Source organism: Pavona decussata, unplaced genomic scaffold, assembly GCF_977016875.1.
Source record: "Pavona decussata unplaced genomic scaffold, jaPavDecu1.1 SCAFFOLD_18, whole genome shotgun sequence".
NCBI classification, from domain to species: domain Eukaryota; kingdom Metazoa; phylum Cnidaria; class Anthozoa; order Scleractinia; family Agariciidae; genus Pavona; species Pavona decussata.
This window is the reverse complement of record NW_028145441.1, coordinates 80,001-95,000: the sequence shown is the minus strand read 5'-3', so window position 1 is coordinate 95,000 and position 15,000 is coordinate 80,001. Positions and strand designations below refer to the sequence as shown.

At 38.0% G+C, this 15,000-nt stretch overlaps 2 protein-coding genes and 1 pseudogene across 2 annotated transcripts in view; 2 read left to right on the top strand and 1 right to left on the bottom strand.

Annotated features, from left to right (window-relative positions):
• The window catches only part of LOC146487108 (uromodulin-like), a 12,383-nt gene extending 2,451 nt beyond the window's left edge, over nt 1-9,932 (top strand). Inside the window, exons 2-3 of the mRNA XM_085089343.1 lie at nt 634-912; nt 9,033-9,932. Coding sequence (XP_084945469.1) covers nt 634-912; nt 9,033-9,391 — 638 coding nt within the window. The 3' untranslated portion in view covers nt 9,392-9,932. The remainder of the gene's footprint in view (nt 1-633; nt 913-9,032) is intronic.
• Nucleotides 1-15,000, top strand: part of LOC146487104 (uncharacterized) — a 201,041-nt gene that overhangs the window by 118,353 nt on the left and 67,688 nt on the right. The window lies entirely within an intron of this gene.
• Nucleotides 13,057-15,000, bottom strand: part of LOC146487107 (uncharacterized) — a 5,024-nt pseudogene continuing 3,080 nt past the window's right edge.

Below are 15,000 nucleotides of genomic sequence, written 5' to 3'. Positions count from 1 at the left end.
GCGTCTCGGAAGGACGCTCAGTGTTGTTGTTACTAAACGGTCGCATCGCTTCTTGAAGCTTGCGGATTTCTCGTTCTTCGCCCTCTCGCTGGTCTAATAAAATCTAGCTATCGAGCGTACACACTATAGTAAGTTTATCACTGAATGCTGATGAAATACTGGATTTAAGAACGTACGTTTGAGGGAGCTTCTCGGCTTTTCGAACCGCGCGTAATAAAAAAAGGTCGATGCCGCGAGATATCGACATTGTACTAAAGTAAAACCGTATACGTTCGCAAAAGTTCTGGCATATCTTGAATGTCATGGTTCATAAACGAAGCGGCGCTGCAAAAATCCCCATGTGTTTTACATGGACAGCCTTTTTGTTTCTTTCTGAAACCTGACCGAAACACTGGTCGGTCAGTTTTATTTTTATGCCAGCAAATTATAAGACTCCCGCCGGTGTTGTGTACTCGCTTCTAATTGGTCCAAAAACAATTTGTTTGACAGCGCTTACGTTATCGCTCGCACATGCGCCGAACCGTGAAACTCTCCCTTTAAAACCTTCCTAGACGAGAAGTTGAAGACAAAATTAAAGGCCTGTAAGCAGGCCTGCATGGAAAATAACAAGTTTGCGCAGGTAAACTGATGCAGGGGCATATTTCAATAGGTTTTACGTAAATTATTTAGTCACTATCGACTGCTCAGCGACTACCCTTGTATTTATTGCTTTGCTGCATGCAATAAATCGCAGTCGTCCAGACTTGACGCCGTTCATAAGTGGTTTGTATCGTATAGATATCGACGAGTGTGCCAGTGGCTTGCACAACTGCCACAGGTCGCGAGCTACTTGTACAAACACTGTGGGGTCGTACAACTGTTCGTGTGATCATCCTTACACTGGAGATGGAAGGACTTGCAATCTTGTGTCAGGTAATTATCCCGCATTGATTTGAGTTCTGTTATGTCTGACAGAGAATTTAACATCTGAAGAAAAAAAAATAATAGTAATAATAATAATAATAATAATAATAATAATAATAACAACAACAACAACAACGATAATAATAATAATAATAATAATAATAATAATAATAATAATAACAATAATAATAATAATAATAATAATAATAATAATAATAACAACGTGGGGCTAACCTGGAACCCCAAGAAGTGTGCAGTGGTTCATGTGAGGCGAGGAATGCTCGAGAGTGTTATGTAGGAGGATAAACTGTTCCTGAAGTGCACAGCTAAGGAGTATCTCCAACGGATGTCTGCCATTTCGACAAGTCCTTTGTCCGACCGCAATCGTGTGACCGCTTCAAACCAATTTTGCCTTGCCGGTGCTTGGTTATCTCATGTGGACGCAAGAATGGCCGATAATTAATATACATGAGATCGACAGAAAAGCTCGGAAGAGTGTTACTGAGAACGGGGGAAGGCACCCCTGCGGCAGGGGGTGGAGGGAGGGGGGAGGGGGGGGGGGGTAGAGATTTACGTTTGGTAGAGATGGAATATAAAGCCACGAAGATTAAGAGTGCGGTTAGACTCTATGGTATGATGTCCCGGCCATAGAAATGGTGCGACAGTTTGAAAAGCGGACAGAGGAAATGGGACGGAGGTCTATGGGTAAATACGCCTTTAGGTTCGCGGAGGCGCTGGGTATCGAGCTTAAACTCTAGCATCCCCGAACAGCCAAGGCGGAACTGCAAAAGTGTCAAGTAAAGAGGCAAGAAGAGGAAGTTGGAAATCAGCGATGGCAGTGAAGTCTAATTACGACTAGGCTACAGGACGAGAAGCTGAGCACTAGTGGATGCTTTTAGTGGCTGACTGAGTGGAAGTCCTGTCCGACGCATACCATCACAGGCATGTTTGAGCTGTACGAACAACTATTATCTCTTTAGCTTAAATTTCTCTCATCGCTTTCTAATCTTTCATTTTACCCGTCGAAGGCTGCAGTTCGGGCAGTCGAAAGCTCGTTGTTTTAATCATCTTAGCCAGAGATCGTTTTTAACTATTACAGGAGCCCATGCATTATTATTATTGTTATTGTTATTGTTATCGTTATCATTATCATTATCATTATCATTATCATTATCATTATCATTATCATTATCATTATCATTATCATTATCATTATCATTATCATTATCATTATCATTATCATTATCATTATCATTATCATTATCGTTATCGTTATCATTATCATTATAAGACAATTGCAAACAAACGTAACATACAGTGCATGTTTGGGGCGTTATGATTCCTCTGCAAGAGGATAAGTTTATGACGAAAATTAACGTCAGAACATAAAACATAAAACATGGTTTATAGTGACAGGACTTTAAGCTACAAAGCCCGAAATCCTGGCTCGACAACCACGGACCGTCACATTTTCAGCTTACTTGACAGCGATTGTAAAGTTATAGGTCGATTCTTTTTCCTTTTTCTTTTTTTTCTTGTTATTCCTTTTTACTTAGGGAATGGAGGTGGGGCGAAAGGAGAAAACAATTTGGTAAAAAATATAAATTATAAAAAAGCTTTCTTCAAAAAAATCGCTCCACAGTTATATTTTGAATAGGTTCTTCGACTATTACATTTTCACTAGTTCGGAATAAAGTAAGTAAAAAGCGCTTTTTATTGATTTACCTGTGAAATTTACTTAACCCCTATTACTTCATTTTTAGTAAATTGAATTATCGAATCCAGTGCTCAGATTAACACTAAAAAACTCGAAAAAACGGATTTACTCAACTTTGCAACTAGAACAAATCTGTAGCAAGTTGAGGGCTCTAAATTTGATACAAATTGGCCTCTGATACAAATGTCACGCAAGTAAACAAATTTGCCGCTGCTCATTTTGTCTGCAAATGTGGCTTAAATCTGATATTTGCTTGGAATTTGCCTCAGTTTCACAACGTAGAAGTTAATCTACAAATGATGTTCAAATTTGTATCAGATTTGCTCACCATACCAAAGTTGAATATTTTACAGCATAGTAAATGTTGGCAAGTGCTGCAAAAATCTCATGTTTGTATTATCAATTGAACACATTGACCAGGATGCAAAACTGAAAATTTCCCTTTAGTTTATCCTCATTTGTTCGAGGAGTAAATTTCCTAACTTGCCTCAGTTTCGCCACATAGGTAATCTACGAATGCCATACAAATTTGTATCAGATTTGCCCACCATGCCAAAGTTGAATATTTTACAGCGTAGTAAATGCTGGCTAGCGCTGCACAAATCCCATGTTTGCATTATCAATAAAACACATTTACTATAATGCAAAACTGCAAATTTCCGTTCAGTCTATTTACATTTGCCCCAGGAGTATATGTTAATTTGTCCTTATTTTGTACGGCTAGTCAAATAAGTGACTGTCAGTGCATAACACTCACGTTTACTGCAGGAGAAAACCTGTTAATTTGTACTTGTTTTGGTTTACTTTTTAAACCAGTAAATTGGCATCATATCAGTAAAATAGCTTTCAATGACTGCCAAAGGCTTCGTAAAAATGACCACATTAAAAAAAAAAAAAAGAACAGAATTGAAGTGAAGTGAAGGCCACAACAACAACTTTTGAATTCATCCTTCCGCTTGTCACATTTGAACTATAACAAATACATAATTATGCATGTTTAGCTTCCCTGGCCGTTTCCTCCTTAATTTGGAGTCAGTTGTTTTTTGTGATCATACAGTACGCCCTTCATAGATGTAGTGAGTGCCACATTTCGCATCATTCTTGATAAACTTGTCTCTAAAGCAAAGCCACAATATTACAATATTATTGTAAAAGGTCTAGTTCACACTAGTGCTGCCAAATGCTATGGGGGAGCCTGAGGGCCAGTGTTTGAAATTCGCTCACTGATGCTTTAACTGGAAACATTAAGATTCTATCAAGCAAGCTATAACAGGTCCTTATTTGGAGTGTATTTTTGTTTTGCTCAATGAAAGTCAGTCCATGACTGACATAATCTCAGCTTTTGTCACATGTAAGTCTTGACAATTGTTATGTATGGTTTAAAAAAAAAGACCCATGGAATATTATTTACCAGTTTACATGTATTTTATAAAGAGGGATTGTTCTCACTATCGCAAGTGACTGGGAGGTGTGAATAAAGACCACAACAAATAAAGCCCAGTAAAGTTAATCTTCAAATCCAAGTTACATTATCGTACCAAACCCCAACTTAACTGCCAAAGAATACTTCTCTTCCCGGGCTCTGATTGCTCCAACACCATTTTCATTTGAATCTCAAGGGATTGGTTGCATACACTTCATGCGGTATATTTCTTCGTCTTTTTTATACAGTTTATCTCTGCTATAACAGTTGGTGAAACTACAATCGGATCAGGCCATGCATCAACCATTTTTATTTGGCAGGTTAAATATCGATTCCTTTCAGTTCTAGGTTAGCGTTTTAAGAATTTAGTAAAGTTCAGCACAATCTCCTATGTGTTCTGAATTTGCTTCTTGGACTTTCTCAAACTTCAAATTCCCGTCACTTTTGGATTGTCGACTTCTAATTTTAAATGCAGAGAAAAAATGTCAACGCGTATCCTTCTAAAACAAGGCAATTGCGTTGATTTGTTGTGATCATTGGAATAACAAGAACCAAGAACCTTAAAGAGCCTAATTAATTGACGGGTCTGACACTGGATCTGGAGGGACGTCAGATTCTTCCGCAAGACCATCCTTTTGGATTTCTGACATCGTATTTGGCTGAAATTTAGCCAACCAAACAGATGGTGTCAAATAATCAAAATGTGCAGTGGGTACAAACACTTTGCTGTGTACCATTTACATTATTTTCTACAAAAAAGGAAGAGAGCCTTCTTGTAACAAAATTCGAGTACTTGCATAATTTTTGCTAACTGTATTTTGGACACATTCTTAAATTTTCAACAAAAGTATTCATGATTGACACTCACGGATGCTACTCAGCGAAAAGGACATGAAATTTAAAGATAATACCCCAGACGTTTTAGGTTTTTTTTTTTTTTCTAAGTGACAAAGTAATGAAATTAGAGTGTACCACTTACTCGTACAACTTTCTCACTACAAGTTTAATTTCTTTTCTGCTTAGTTTACGTTCCGTGTTTATAACAATATTTTTGAAGTCCTTCAGATGAGAAGAGAGAGCGCTCATGTACCGTTACTAGGTTCATTATCATCAATATTGTAACTAGTAACGTGATTGCGTCATACCTGTACATTACTTAACTCTATTGAGCCTGAACTTTTATTGCACTTATGAGCCTGGGAGAATTAATAATGTCAACAAAGCTGCTGTAATAAAACGTGAATGTGTACACCCTCAACTGTTTCCTTTGGCGTCCGCAGAATGAGATGGTGATGTCAAACGATGTGGGAATTAGGTCCTTGACTTATCAATTAAGACCATCATGTTAGATTTTTTACCCTGATCTCCAAAACCGCTGAAAACGGTTCATTAAACACATCATAGGAGGCATGATCAAAAATAATAAAATTAGAAAGTAACAACGATACACTATCTTTTAACAAGAGGTAAAAATCCAAATTTTTGAACGCATGGTTCTCAAAATCTTGTTGATGTGGAAAATCCTTTCACGTAAACATCTAAATGTCCTACGAAATTGTTCCCTGATAATCAGATAAGTTTAGGAAAACGTCACAACATTGGTGGATGTTTGTTTTAATATTAAGAGTGTTATGAATGTTCAATGTACTTCAATTCCATGGATAGCTTTGCCGATTGAAAGGGCCAATATAATTAACTCATGATTCCTGGTTAAACTTTTTTTTCCACGCTTTCTTTCTTTATTATTATTTTTTTGTTATCATGTTGTTGCAAGTAATTTGAAAGAGATCGTATCCACTTATTTATTAACGTTTGGGCTATATTACTTCGCCAAGCGTTTCAATTTTTCAAACAGCGGATCAACAGAGATCTCCTTGTTTTAATAAAATGAGAGGAAATCATAGCAAATTTGATCTTATTATATCTACTGTCAACATTATCGTGCGCAGTGCAAAAATGCATGTAAATGCGTGGATTGCTCTCGGAAAGTTCAATGTCTTTGATGTCCTCTTTTAGCTTAACTTACGATGATATTACCTGTTGAAAGTGGATGTCCTATGCCAAATTCAATGTAAAGATAAAGTAGCGTAGGTTCCTTTATCTAAAGCCTGGTTTTCACCAGCGAAGAACGCAAGCACAAGCACAAGCATAAGAATGCTTATTTCACCATGAAAACGGCCTCGACGCAAATATAAACACAAGCGCAAGCACATACACAAGGATCATGTTTTTCAGTTTCTTGTGCTTGTGCTTCTGCTAGTCTTTGTGTCGCGTTCGTTTTCACTTGACATAGAGCTCTTATGCTTGTGCTTGAGCTTGAGCTTGCATGGGCTTCTGTTTGCGTCGCTAGGGGAAACCAGGCTTAAGGGCGCATTAAAGTATCTTTTGATGCCGTTGCTAGGGAAAAATCAATTTGCTATAACTCTGCACATGTATGTTTCAATTGAGCCAAATTTGTGCAATACCCAAAGGGGACAAATATAGTCCAGTTCATGACGTCATCGGACCACGCCCAATGTCACGTGACCAGAAAGAGCAAAATGCATTTTAACTAAATGGCTTAAACCTTCCTTCCGCATTTTTTGTACAATAACAATTTAAAAGCCGTCTTAAAGAAATTTAAGCATGCGTTTTTGTTTATGATGAAAATTAAAAAAATGAGAATTGAAATTGTGCTTCTTTGACCACTCTTTTGCGCATATTCTTTTTGTTTTTCATTTTGTCGCAAAACCAATGCTTGAATTCCGAGAAAATATGATGTTCTTTCGATTTGTTTTAAGATCCAGCAACTACAATTATCTCTCGAGGAGAAAAGTTCTTTTTTCGCGGCACCGGAAGTGGTGAGCGAATTTTCAGCGGCCTGGTGCCTAAGCATTGTTTGCCAGGCTGCTCCACCGCTTGTCCCTTTCCAGTTAGCTATTTGGCCGCGCTTTGTTCGGTGCGAGAACGCAATAATTTTGCCAGTCTTCGCGTCGTGTACGGTAGCTAAGCTATTATTCGAATAGTGGCCGCAAGTCAAATAAAAGAGGTCGAACTGGATGTGCAATGATGACTTATCTCCACGTCGAACTGCTTCAGTTCTTGCTTCTTGCACGCTCCAGTCGGCGATCCTTTTTACGAACTTAACGGTGCCATCCATTCAATAATATGGATCCACTGAGTGGAACGGACGTGATCCAGACCGAGAGTTCCGAGAATTTTGTGGTAATCTTTGAAATATTGCTCACTGACAAGGAATGAAAGAGCAAAGAGATTACGTATTGCAGATCTTGGACGAGTTGTGGCTTTAACGACAGGAATGCTACTCTTCAAGTTGAATTTTTTCCCACATCGACTACACTCGAACTCGAACTCTTCAACTGTGTTTTTTTTTTTTGTGTTTTACCGAACAAAATTCGAATTCATTTTTTTTCACAGTCACAGTGTTGTAGATTACTTAAATTACTGTTAACTTGGTTCTCAAGCGAGGTTGATGTTGTAAGGAGAAGTTGTCAATCACAAGTTTCGAGCTCACCATTATCAGTCAGGCTTTCTATCGAGTGGTTAGCATTTTTGATGTAAGAGTGAAATTCTTGAGCTAGAGCTGCTTTCAAGGATAATTTTCAAGCCTCCTTGTTCACCGTCTGATGCTCAATGCTGTCTTGCGAGAGTGGTTGCAATTTAGTGGCCTCGATAGTTTCGTTTATTTGTGTTAGATCTAAACAGTGGAGTTTCTCTCACAGGGTCGTACAGTTTTATCGCAAAAGACGTCAGGGAGTTTCGGAGCGGTCAAAAAGGCCGCGGACACAGAGTTTTCTTTGAAGTTTGCAGGTGATGATAGCGCAATACTATTTCAGTTTGTATCTCCACATCTTTGAGATTTCGATTCCCAAACTGACACTGGAAATCTTGTACTGTCACCTTTTCGAGATTTCCCAATCGACATGAAGCCATCGTTGCGGCTTTCTGTTTACGTCCGTAGGTGGATGACATTTTCTAGCAAAACACTCAAGTTTCAAAACTAAAGGCACGAGTCACATGTTGTAACCGTAAAGCAGAAAATTAATCAATAAAAATGTAAACGAAAAGTTTTTCTTGTGTTTGTTGCAACAAAGTAAAAAAAAAAAAGAGATATCGACGACTTGAATCGGCGTCGGGCCGGCGCCGAAAAAAGCGCGCGGAAAAATTTTGGCTGACCGGAAGTGAAATTGCACTTGGGTAGCAACCGTGTAGCTTAGCAATGAGATACTTTAATGGTCCCTTAAGAATCGACCAATTTACAAACAAGCCTACAGATATACTGGAACGTGAGAAGTTGATAGGTTTGATTAGGTCTTGGTTATAGGTTAAATTGTAAGGTTACTTTCCCCTCATTCACCCGCTCTTTTTATTTCTCCACAATTCCTTACACTTCTATGGCAGCTCATCACGCCAACTGAACACCAAATTTGCCTGTTCTGATTTAGTTTGAAAACGCCAGGACCTTCATCCCAGCGGGAACATTCCAATCAGATCGCAAAACTAAACAATAAATCATTTACATATCCTTTATTTAAACACGATAGGGTTTAAAGCTCAGAGCTTGTGGGGCCGTGTGAAAAAACCAACAATATGAAACTTTATTAAAATAGTGATAACATTACTTACAGAACACAAGTACCATGGTAAAAGAAATGTTCAAATGAGTTTGCGTATTTACATGTAAATAATTGACTACAGCATTGACTACATGGGCCTTTAATTCAGTTTGTAGGATTTCAAGTCTACGTGCGTGCGCATGTGCGTGTAAGGTAGCTACGTCCCTGTATTCCGTAGCAGCGTATGCATTACTAGCATGAGTGGTGTTGCTGAAATTATTTAAAATTGTTATTATAATAATTATGATAATTTTAATGCTTAGAAACATTATCCACGGGTAATTAGGATCTGGGAAAAGACAGCGAATTGAAACTTGTTTTACCATGATTTGTGATGATTATCACTGTTACTTTTGTTACTGTTTCTCTTCAGAATGCCAGAACTATACCAGACTGAACAGCGCTGACAGAAAGATAACTTACACCACTTACCACGGTTTGTGTGACCGCGGAATGACTCATGGATGGTATCGGTTTGAGGGAGCTGCAGGAAAACGAATGGCTTCATCATGCCCACCCACTTTGAGGTGTGGCACTTTCGTAACAGGATGGTTAACAGGAAGGCACCCTAATGTTTCTGATGGTCAAGTTAGCAGAACGGTGTGTTTCCGCCATTATAGGAGATGCTGCCAGTGGTCAACTACCATCCAAGTGAGGAACTGCGGTTCTTTCTACGTGTATTACCTCACTGGTACACCTGGCTGTGTTTTTCGCTTCTGTGGTAGTGACTAGAGACGAACTGAGACTATTCTATTTTCAGCAAACCCTACAGTGTAGTTTTTTTTTTATTAGGATGTTTTTCTTTTTTATTCAACTAATCAAGACCATAAGTACAGGTTTTTTTTCTTATCCTGGGACTGATCAGTACAGTAACATTTTCCAATTTAATTTTTTTGTTTTCGGAAAATTATTCGAGTCTGAAATACCTAAAAAATATTCTCGGTTATTATAGTTAGAAGGTAGTCACAAATTGCACTTATCTTAAATTCGAATTTAGTTGGGTTCAAAAGTATAACAACGTTGTGTTAATCAGTTACTTTAACTATAATGCTTCCACTTCGAAGAGAGCCGAGAGCCAAGAAAATCTAATACTGGAATTTTGATTGAAAATAATTTGCTTGCGCTAAAGGCGTATTTGCACTTTTAAGGCCAGTTTTCAAGCGGAAACTACTATAAGACAAGCTAAGGCAACTTACTGAATAGTTTTTGTTTGCAGTACCTTGAGCATGAGGCTAACAAAGCGTTTACACTTTCAACTGGAGATAATATCATGGCATAACAATGTACCAAAGACGCAGTGTTGTCTCTCAGCGTTAGCAGTTTTATTCCTTTGATGAACTAGGAAAGTATCATTTATTTGAGCAGTTTACCAGCTGAAATGTATCTCATCAGGCTCGCATATCACTGATGCTAGTACTTGTTGCTAGATGTGGAGGCAATTAAATCATTTTGAAGAAAAGTACAATATCTTTCGGCCGTTACAACAGCCATTGCCAGTTACGAAAAAAATAACAAAATTGAATTTGTGATAAATGTATAACATAAATATTTAACTTATTACTTGTTTACTGCTATGAACCTAAAATTTAGATGTGAAGCCTGTACATGACTGATTCTTTTTTTTCTTGTTGAGGTAAAAAAATGCCAATAACTTTGAGAGCCATTCTCAAAGAACCAATGAGTAGATTGGAAACGTTACACAGATAGGGTTGACGCAATCAACGAAATAAAGAAACGTGTTGTTAAACGTTAAAGTGGTTATTATTTTGCTTTCATAGTTATTAACAAGTTACATAAATCACGGCTCAAAATTAAACAGAAATACAGGCAACAGAATTCTGCTTACAAAAGCTGCAACAAAAACAATGGATAGATGACAGAGCCGTTCAGTTGATGTTATACCCTAAGTACTTTGTCAGTTTCCATTTCAAGCAAGTTGCCAGGATTAGAATGAATCACCAACTATGAATACTTCCTTCGTAAACCACAGAATTGCAAACAGTATTAGGGTCAAAAGTTATATGTCAGACATGTCTAAGTCATTCGGGAGCTTAACGGATACAAATGACTCAGACTGCTACGGCTTCGGATCCTTCTCCATACAAGTAACTTCTGCTTACATAAAATCACTCGGAAAACATTCCTCTTCTCTTGTTTTGTCTGTCGTAACCTTCTTTTTCCTCATGGGTAGCATGTTTCTTCGTCTAAGAAGCCAGTTATTCGTTATTTCTCTTATTTATTGGTTCTGTGTTTTGTTGTTGTTGTTGTTTTTGATTTTTTCGTTCGCTGTCGCTGATTTCGTCTTTAGTGATATAAGGAATAAACGGTGAATGACAAACATCTTATGTTGGTCTGATCTGAGATCGTGACGATTTAGTGGGTAGGGGGGGGGGGGGGGGATTGAGATCGTGCTGGTCTCGTGTAAACACTAACAAAGCTGTTCCCAACAAATCTCACGATCAATGCCTTTTCTGTGACCTAGTGAAATTTGTTTCTTCCTTGATCTAACCCATTTTCGGGCTAGGTGATCTCTTTTCCGGTAATCTGTCAGCATCAGGAGTTATCAACCAATAAACTTTATTTCTATTTATTTCAACAGGGTAAAATATCGCCTGAGAATTTCAAATATAGTTCGTGAAAACCACAGATTTTCTTCGGCAAAATGACAGCTCAAAATTTTGTTACACGAGAAAGCTAATTCGAAGGGACAGATGTATCGTTAAAAAAGCGAAAACAAGATCAGTTAGCATTTTTTAAAAAGCCAGCAGCCCTTCGCAAATTCGGGGAATAAGATTGCATTCTCTAAAGCTTTCTGTAAACTAAATTTTCAGCTAGAGCATTTAAACAGATCAAACTCTATTAGCTTACACAAATATGCCATCAAAAGGGCAAAAAACGATCCGACAAACAGACGAGACAAGATTTAAAGGGCTTATTTGCGAAAACATATATGTACAGCATTCAAACAGCTTCTGCTTTCAGTGATGCTATACACGAGATGATGAAGATCGAAATGTTGAACAACACACTAAGCTATTTAAAAAATATATAGTTACTTTATTGCAAACTCATACACACTCCCTAGTGGTTTCCTGAATCATTCTGTGCTAAAAGCTGGAAAAAAAACTCTATTACGATTGTAAAGGATTCATTCTTATTATACATATTACATGTAATAACTTAGTACGGGAGATAACACACGCATGTTGAACTATTTCTTCCTGTTCGTTTGGCAGATTGTCTATCTTCAACATGTTACTCATCTGTAACTGAACGGGTCAGCTAATAATTTAGACGGGCCGATTCGCCTGATTTGATCAGCCTTCTTGTATGTCTGTTTACATGTTTCTCAGACAAACTATCCCTCTAAGAGCAAGGACTCTACAACAACAACGTGCCTATTCTCGTACCCAGAGACCTTAGGCTCTTTGGCCAGCGGTTGGTAGCAAGAAAGACTCTGGAGAATTCGGGATTTTTTTTTTTTTTGATTGGCTGCATCATAACGGTTTTTTACAACAGAAATCCTGTGTTAATGAAATTAAAATTCCCCGGTCTCTCCTGGTGACCAAGCGCTGACCAAAAACCCTGAAGACTGTGGGCACGAAATTACTAAGTGCGTGTTCACACTCAGAGGGAAGATTTTTCGGACGGATTACTACTCTAGGGAAGTTATCATGTGAAGGCAGCCATTGCGGAAAGCAAAGGTAGGGAAAGACATGAAGAGAGTCTAAAAGTTGGCGAGTATTGTCTCTTTTTTAACCCTTCTTTCAATCAGTTGGCGATGCCCAACCTTGATCTCTACAAGTTCCATGCCTGGAATAGGGCGGTTTTCAATTAAGCATCGAAAGTAATTTCGCGTTTGCTTTTGTTTTGCTTTATTATGCTCTTTGATTGGTTAGAAAAACTTGCGCCTCTTTTTTAACCAATGAGACGACCAAAACCAATCGTGCCTTGCTCGCACGCGTTTTGCCGCGTCGGTTACTTGTAATTGCTTCGAGTTTTGATTGGTTCATTGCACGTTTTACGTCTTTTGTGATTGGTCAAAGTAATTACTTTGCTTTAAGTGCTACGACACTCAATTGAAAAACGCTCTAACTTGGTTGAATGTTTGTTACTTCTTCCTACTTAGTTTACACACAAGTTGAATGAATTAGACGAAGAATTCGTCAGGATTGTATTTGGTCTTTCAGCATTGTGTTCCACTAACCATGAGCATTTGAAGCCCAACCAGCCATTTTTACGAGAAAATCATTTCCCAACAAGTACAAAAATTCATGTTCTTAAATTTATATTTGGTAATCCCAAATCTATAAAATTTTAAAATCAGGATAAGGACGACGAAATCGCAAAGCTTGTTAAAAGGGGTAAATTTCAAAAGCACCTCTCAGTTTACTTTGTCACTCAATGAATCTGAGACAAAAATGGGGGAATAAATCTGTGAAGTGGTATTCTTAAGTTTACCAAATTCCTACCAGACGGGAATTCCGTTTTGGGACGAGTTTCGCATCTCTAATATAAATTCAGCAACGAAATCACCACTTTTTCTAACCTACCTCTCTACAAACTGACTGCACTGTCACATTTGGTTTCCACTTATTATGGAAAGCTGAATGTAAACTGGGGCGACAAAAAAAAAAGAAGCCACTTTAACTCGCCTCAACCCTCCCTCTGTTTTCTGAAACTAAGGATAATCAAAGTAGACCTATGGTGAACACGTGGATAAAGTAAATTATGTAGAGATGAAACATGTTAGTGAACTTGCAATCATTGGTCTACTATTAAAACCTTTTAAAACTTGGGTCGTGCCAGGCAAGCCTACTGTTATCTTAACACGTACGCGCGGTGGGATGTTAGAAATTGAACTTGCCTGTTTAACTGTTCAGTGTTGTTAGCAAATATATTTTCCCTTGAAAAACAATACTTTTCTGATTGTTTATTACACTTTATTGAATAACAGTTATTTAACCCACAAGAATCATTCACACAAAGCAATACATCCGTATTTTTATGTTTACTAGTTCTTGTTTTCAACAAATAAATATGATGAGTCACAACAGTAAGCTGAACAAGTATTTCTGCCAACAGGTCTACTTTTACATAATCTAGTTGTAAGTTAATGCTCCCAACCCATGAAAATATCGAACAAGATAACAACAACAAATGTATGGGAGAAAGGGGGTAGGGGATGAAGTGCTCGAGTTGCCAATATTATTGGAATCTTACAAGATGAGACAGGTACAATGTAAGGTGGTTGGGAACGAGAGGACTCACACAATAATAACATTTGTCACACAACAACAACCAGGCTAAAGAGAGGTCCTAATCCTCTCTCTGGAGTCCTAATCCCCAGGCCATGAGAGGTGGTAATCCTCTCCCTCTTTTTCATGAGTCCATCAAGTCCCCAGGCTACAGAGAGGTCCTAATTCCCACAGTTTATTTACTTCAAACGAGAAACAATTATAAATGTTGTTCTAGGCATGTGAGCTAGCCGATGGGCGGCCATGTCTATTGCAACCAAAAGCGAACAACAAAATATTTGAATTAGCTAATGCTACTAACAGAGTCCAAGTGTTCAAACAGCACAACGCTTGACACTAACAGTAACAGTTTTTACCAATATAGTTGATAACATTATACTTAAAAAATTACACTGCTCACAGAGAGCGAAACAATAACAATAACAATTATAGAATGTCTCAATGAGGAAACACACTGCTCAAGTCCAACAGCACTGGGCTGGATAATTAGAACATTAATTTGTACCAATAATGATAGAACCAACTACAAAGCGGTATGAATTATGTCTAGCAGTATTTAGTTGATAAAACTATACCTACTTAAAAATTTACACCGCTCACATAGAGCCAACGATAACAGTAACAATATTAATTAGAAAAATGTCTCAATAAGGAAAGACATTGCCCAAGACCAACAGCACTGGGCTTGATAACTATAATACTTGAAACCAGAATGATAGGTAAAGGAACCCTCTACATAACAGTAGGTTTTTTCCAATATAGTAAATGCCATACTTAAATGTTTACAAGGTAAGGCCCTTGGAAAGCCTAAGAGGGTTGGGTGGGTGGGAATTTCTCAAACAGTCTCTGGGAGGTCAGAGAACTTGAAGTGAACTACAGTGTGAAGATACGGCCGCATGGTCTTTGACTGACATGAAGGAAAAGCATGAATGTGATTGGTCTAGAGCTAACGCGTCACGAGGGGAAAAAGAGAATCCTGTCACGGTGGAATATTGCGTGACAAACAGTTTGTTTCAGAAGGGTAGCTCATCTCAATTCTCTGACCTCCCTTTCATGGTTGTTTCCATTAACTTAAATTTATAT